Raw genomic sequence first — 6882 nt, 5'->3', positions numbered from 1 at the left:
GTTTATCTGGGACAAGCTGCGATAAAACAGGGGGGAAAATCCAATATCAATGCAAATCAAATATATATATATATATATATATATATATATATATATATATATATATCAGTTTTATTGCTTATTATGATCCCCTAAATGTATTTATCAAAGGCTAATGACAAAGATATGTATAGGAGGCAAGATAATTTACAGTTTATTAACAAAGTTTATTATCCAAAATATATGGATATCAATTCACGGTCACATATTGTCATAACTAGTGCTTGACTGATACAGTATTTTTGGGATGATTCTAGTATTAATATTGGGGTAATAAAAAAAAGCTATAATAGATATTTCAGCCAGAAAAAACCTCTGAAAATATTAAGTTTGCAATAATAATCTCTAAAGTGTGGTTTCCAAATACTTAAGACAAAGATCTTCAAAGGAGGCAGAATATTATATAGTTTAAAAATGATCTTTATCATTGACTTAATTGTGAATTAATTTCCAGAAGCATCTTTGTCTGAATCATATAAGTCATCATATCGGCGCTAATCGCTAACCGAATCAATATATCGATCAAGTCTAAAGCCTACAATAATTTCAATAGCAATAAAACAATTGTATGTATAATTTTGGTTTTTCCTACGTTTTCTTAAACTGTGTCAGTGTATAGGTTTGTTTCTGAGACGGTAGCAGCAGGCTGTCATAGGGTTGATTAAACTGACCTTTAGGACACACCTGGAAGTATTTCATCCCTGAATTCATGGATAATTTATTTTAAACAGAGCTGAAGACTCCAGACACGCAGACATTTCATGCAAATCGTTGTAGTCTAAGCGCTTGTTTCTGCTGAATCCTGGTTTTCAAAGCGCTGCTCAGCTGACGCCCATAAAACAACCAAAACCCAACCGAACGGACTGAAGCCCCCTCAGCGCTGATCTTTGGTGTCACTTCCGTGTTCCGCTCACCTGTTACACCTGTGGTATATCGCTGTACCGGAGGTGACACTCCGCCGGTGCACCTGCTCCTGCGTTATTGTGTCATGACCGAGGACGTGATAACTTGCGATTTAACGTGCACGCCGACACCGGACGAGGAGGCTTTTGTAAAACACAGAGAGATGGATGGCAGCCTGCCGGGTTTTACCGAGTTTAGCGACAGTGTGAAGCAGCAGCAGCCGGAGGGGAACACCTCGGTTCGGGGCAACGGCGCCGTACCAGCTGGAACCACATCCGATACAGAGTCCGGGATCTTTTCCGGGGAGTACGAGTATTGTGTGTTGCATGAAGCAGGACTGGACTGGTTCTGTGGTACAGAAATGAAAGTCATTTGTTCTCAGTGCGTCCATATAGGCCCCTGTCAGGGGCACAGTGTGGCCCCCTTGGCCACCAGAGTCACCTCAGTCAGGGTGAGTGTGTCTACTGTAAACCTTTTTCCCCTTAAAAAAAACCCCAAAAACTATTAATTTCCGGCATTTAGTAATATTTGTCTTAATTAAAGTACATGCTGCCAATTCAGCAGGTGGTATGGGGTTAATGTTTAATACCCGCAGGTAAAAGTTAACTCTCCTAGTCCCAGAAGCTTCCCCCCAGAGGAGTTTCCTTCCAGGATTTGCTGTAGCCTGCTCTTTTCTCTTTGAACAACTATTTTGAAAAGTTATTCAGTGTTTCAAGAGCTTTGCACATTTAACGGGACAAATAGCTGGTCCCTGCTAAGGAAGGGAGCATTTATGAAGCCTGATATTTGTTGAAATTGTTTTCCCATATTTGACAGTTTCACATACGTAATCATCCTTTTTTCTAATGTGGGTGTGACATATTTGGCAGGTGCTCCTCTCAGTGCAACATTTGAGAAGACAGGAATTACCTGTTGCGTTTCCAGCTATTCATGTTTCAGCAGAGTGTGTGTGTGCGTGCGCGCACGTGCGTGCGTGTGTTATTTTTTCCACCAGAATCAGTTGGTGGATGAGTGTGAGAAAATGCAGCTGCAGGCACTGAGGATTGAAAGGTTTATCGACCAAACGCTGAGAGCCAAAGAGCAGAAGCTTCAGGTGAGTGACTAAATCTAATCATTGTTCCTGGTTCACATGTGCTGTGATTGGACACGTATGTGCTACAGACACATGTGAAACAATCCTGCACTTTTCTTTTCAAAGCTAAAACCAACAAGTGTTTGGGTTTTTTAACTCAAGGAATAACTCAACCTGATTTATTGAAGTGCCATAAAACTACAATATAATCAGAACCAAATCAAATATTCAGATAAAGAAGAGCGAACACATGCTGCGCAGCGTGAATGAATATTTCAGTTCTGCATGAAGAAGTGGACTAATGTGTGTGCTGTAGTGCAAATATTACTAATTGCAGTAGTGATAGAGAACACACACAGTATAGGTTACGTTACTGTACGTCACATGAAACCATCACAGTGTTACTTTGGTACTTCAGGCTTACATCTAGCTTTCTGGATCAGCTTTCGGATGTCCTCAGGTTTGGACTCCTATCAAATGTCTGAAGTTTGGAAAAGTTCTGATCATGTGGAGTCCAGTTATAACGGTTTCATGTCGAACTTCGCCGCCTTTCCAAACACATTTGAACAAAAAGTCAAATTTTTCATCGTAAATCATCTCCAAGTTCTTAAGGTGTTGTTGACTTCAGTTGAGATGAATCTGGCCGACCGTTAATGAGCACATCAAAGTTAAAAAAAAAAAAACATATTTCTGATGCCACCAGGTGGAACTCTTCCTTGGCCCATCGCGCTCCCCTCCATCCACCTCAGAGTTTTGGCGTAATCAGGACAAATAAATGCCATGGAAAACATCATAATATGTGGATACTGCAGCAGTGGAGAATCTGCCTTCCTAACTAGGAACTCTGATCTTAAAGAGCCATTGTGTTAGGCTTCCTATGAGAGACAGTAATAACAGGTTCTCAGCTGTCATTGAACACAGCGTTTAGTGAGGTGTAGTCAGAAGGCCTCCTGTGGCATCTCCACAATCTAGAGGGTTTTAGAATATTAAGAGAAGCACAGGTGTCACTGATAACATGAACCATGGGTGTGTTGTAATCACCTTGACTCAGTAAAATGCAACGACTACCTGCAAGTTAACGTCCCCTTAACCAAATGGGATTGTTTCCTTGGATTTCAGGTCATTTCATAAAGGCTGAGACTTAATTGTTTTGCCCAACAATAAACACAAGTTTTTCTGCTTATTTTGGAGCACAAATGCAATCGTTAGCAGCACAAAACTAGCATAGTACTGTAAACAAACCACGACCTAGATGCTTGACTCAGCGAGTCACTCAGCTTTGTGCTTCACATTTCACGATGTAGAACTAAAAGTTAAAAGATCTTAAGCTTGCGTGGTTTTTTTTCTTCTATTTTTAGGGTGAGAGAACCACAAGTTCACCGATGTCAAATTATTCCTTTCGTTTTTGTTCCTCCAGCACTCTATTCAGCTGTCGCTCAGTTAGTTCAGCTTACACTTTTAGTACTGTACGATGCGCAAATGTTTTCTATGCGAGAAGCCTGTTATTCAATTGATTGTAAAAAAAAAAAAAAAGTGAGGATTTTTGATGAATAAGTAGGTAAGTAATTAAATAAGTAATTTATAAAGCTACAATCCACTTATTTAGGCTTTTCAATTAGAATTGTATGCTTTTCTGTGTTTTACGTAATTGCAAAGTTAATATTTTGGTCAAGTTGGTATGTACAGTAGATGTCATCTTTGAGATTGCACAGGACAAATGATATATATTTGACAAGTGTTCTTCATTTTGATTCTCAACCGTGCTCAGAAAATGAGTGAAAATAGGTCCTGATTGTGGCCGTTGAGCTTTATGGGTTCTGATGAGTTCAGGTTTCGTAAAGTTACAGTTTGATTTTTGATCATTACTGTAGTCATCGACATCACCTGCCAGTCTGTCGACAATTTTTGCAATGGACTAATAGCGATGTTTTTTTTTGTGTAGACAGCGGCGTGCAAGGCAAGGGAGCAGGTGCTGGCGCAGGTCAGCGCGGCGCGTGAAGCCCTTGAGGAGGAGGAGCAGCGTCTGTTGGAGGCGGTGCAGAGGGAGGAAGAGCGTGTGGAGCAGTGTCTCCTCACCCAGAGAGCTCACTGGAGCCAAGCCTTGGCGAGTTTGTCACAAACACGCTCTGGCCTGGTGCACACTTTAACACACACCCCGGACGCATTGCTCGTGGTGAGAGACGAGGGGCATGTTTGCCAGATAGTGGGGGTCTGGGAGATGAATGAGGATCATTGTCGGAAGATAAATTGAGAATAGGTGCTCGTGTGATATCCTGATAATAAACTACATTCATGTCAAGAGGAATAATGCTTTTCTTCCTGTCTCATCATCTAGATGAGTGTCCAGGAGATCGCTGAAAGGTAAAACTCATCACATAACTTAAGTGGAAACATATTTTGTTGTCCAAGACTGTCTTGAGATCTCGTCTCTTTTATCTGTACTTGTGTGTCAGGGTGGAGCGGGCCGAAGGGGTCGGGGAACCGTGCGACACAGACCAGCTCACCCTGAAGCCAGGCTGCAGTGACAGCAAGCTGCTGAGAGGACTGTGGGCCACTGCCATGCTGCAGGGACCAAAAGGTCAGTACAATAGAATTAAACCATCCTAAAACTGTCTGTACACAAGATACGCCCTTGAAAGAGTGATCCCAGCGTTGATGATGCTTGTTACCACGCATTGAGATGATCGGAAATCAACAGTAACAGAACTTTTCAAATAGATAGCAGGATGTGTTGGAAAGCGCATCCACTGCAACTCTGAAACATTATAGTTGTTTTGGCACATATATACTGTATGTTACAGTCAAAACTAATGCAAAATTATTCAAGCTGAAGTCTCTTGCCTTCAGCACATGTGGGTTATCTTCCTGACAGTGAGCAGTAAATCTGTACCTCAGCATTATTGTCCAAATAATTGCCGGCCTTAAAATATCCATGTACACTCTGGTGGAACATTTTAACCAGCATTTTCCAATCCAAGCAGCTGATCTGCTGCATGTAGAGGAAGACAAAGCAAGTTCTACCATTGAACATATAGAGCCAAAAGAGTGGGGTGGCTGATGTTGAAAGTAAAGCGGTTGCACGTGTAGCATACATGCATTTGGCAGATAAAATATCTGATATCCTGCAGCAGCTTGTGACATCCAGTCCTCTCTCTTCCTTCATTCCGCAGTGTGTAGTTCAACTAGTATAAAGTTTGATGAGCGCACAACAAGTCCTCTCCTCTCCCTGTCTGATGACCACTGCACTTTGACCTTCCTCCACAAAAAAGCACGCCAGTCCCTGCAATATGACCCGGCGCGATTCGACTGTTGGCCCAACGCTCTGGGTTCACTGTCCATGTTCTCTGGCACCTTCAGCTGGGTGTTGGATGTTGGAGAGAGTTGTGCCTTTAAGGTGGGGGTCTGTTATGCCAGTCTGGAGCGCAAAGGCTCTGGGAATGAGGCCCGGCTGGGCTACAACCGTCAGTCGTGGGTGCTGTCTCACTACGACGGCAACTACTCCTTCTGCCACGAGGGGAAGACGGTGCCCCTGCATGTGGTGAGGAGACCCCAGAGGATCGGCCTGCTGCTGGACTGGCCGAGCCAGACACTCTTGTTTTACGAGCCGGAGTCCTGTGCCATCTTGTACTCTTTCACGCACCCCTTCAACGCCCCGCTGCTGCCGGCGTGCGCTGTGACGGACCGCAGTATAACCATACTGCACTAACACACTGCCAGCACAGCCAGAACTCTAGATGACATCAAACGTGAAGAAATAAGCGAATAAATATGACCTGAAGTTGAAGATCCTCCATCTGTGGCTGCTGATTCTGTCGATCATATTCTGCAATAGCTGTAACTATTTCGACTGGTGATGATCATTTTGGTAAGGCAATTATGCTATTTGTTTGTAGTATTGTTTTTAATTATCAGTTTTTAATGACCTTTATATGAAATATCTGATATGCTGGTTGATCCAGGACCTTTGGAAAAATATATTCACGATGATTTTGTTTTATTGTTTGTATTCTCAGTAAAGTCATTATTAGAACCTGAGTTTCATTATCTGACTCTTAAGTAGACTTTTCCACGAATGCTCGAGTTTATTTCGTAAGGAACATTATTAGAACATTTATCAAGAGATAAAAAGCTGTGACTTTGCACTTTTCTGACCCAGCAAGGTTGTCTTGTTTTCATGGAGCAGCAAGGACACATTGGTAAGCAACTAGCGTGATTAGATATGTTACTAGACAGAGTGTATAACTGTGGTTGAAAATATGTTTCTTAATCCCATAAAAAATGAGAAAGTGGTCAAAGAAATCAAATGCATTTTAAAATATCTTGTCTTTTCATTCAAATGCATGAACACAAAAATACAGTTGTTTCAGTTTGTACATTTACGATTTTTTTTGTTTTTCTCCCCTAAACCCTTCTTTACTCATGAGACCATGCTGCTTTTGGGTGTAAATGAATAAGCAAATTAGGAAATAAAAGGAAATTTGTGTGCGTGCATGCACTTAAACATTACATGCAAACATATGTTTTATTTGAATTGATAGAAAATTGGGAAGTTCCAGTTAGTTGAAAATGTTTCAGAGGCAAAAAAAAATCCTATATAAAATAAGATGGTAGAGATGATGATTGACGTTTTTAATAACATTGTATTGAATGTTCTGCAATACAGGAAAAATGTTGAATTGCGTGTTTCTGCTGCCCTCACGTGGCCAACTCTGCTACATCCTTAGACACTTTTGCTTCATTCCACTAGAGGGCAGCAGTGTCAAATAAAAGCCTCGATAAGAAATGCCCAAGACATGTAACGTGCTCTTGCTGATGCCCATTATAGGGACTACAAAGTGAAGAGTGACGGTGCCTCTCCTGGACCATAA

The 6882-nt window shown here is 41.6% G+C and overlaps 1 protein-coding gene across 1 annotated transcript; it reads left to right on the top strand.

Annotated features, from left to right (window-relative positions):
• Window positions 1–987: 987 nt before the first annotated feature.
• On the top strand, window positions 988–6412 carry bspry (B-box and SPRY domain containing). Its single transcript, XM_086187736.1, has 6 exons — window positions 988–1393; window positions 1937–2035; window positions 3957–4187; window positions 4350–4375; window positions 4468–4592; window positions 5185–6412. Exons 1-6 carry the CDS (start codon window positions 1028–1030, stop codon window positions 5718–5720), a joined length of 1383 nt encoding a protein of 460 aa, XP_086043862.1. The 5' UTR covers window positions 988–1027; the 3' UTR covers window positions 5721–6412.
• The last annotated feature ends 470 nt before the right edge of the window (window positions 6413–6882 follow it).

The sequence above is a fragment of the Aulostomus chinensis genome, chromosome 19 (genome assembly GCF_037954235.1).
Source record: "Aulostomus chinensis isolate RoL2024-O1b breed Wild chromosome 19, RoL_Achi_v1.0, whole genome shotgun sequence".
NCBI lineage: Eukaryota > Metazoa > Chordata > Actinopteri > Syngnathiformes > Aulostomidae > Aulostomus > Aulostomus chinensis.
The sequence above is the reverse complement of the archived record's forward strand: the minus strand, read 5'-3'. Positions and strand labels throughout refer to the sequence as shown.

Bases quoted from the DNA above. Each gene is read 5' to 3' on its own strand.
- bspry (XM_086187736.1), top strand. From the start codon at position 1,028: ATGACCGAGGACGTGATAACTTGCGATTTAACGTGCACGCCGACACCG. The intron at 1,394-1,936 runs GTGAGTGTGTCT...TTTTTCCACCAG, and splicing joins CCAGAGTCACCTCAGTCAGG to AATCAGTTGGTGGATGAGTG. The intron at 2,036-3,956 runs GTGAGTGACTAA...TTTTTTGTGTAG, and splicing joins CCAAAGAGCAGAAGCTTCAG to ACAGCGGCGTGCAAGGCAAG.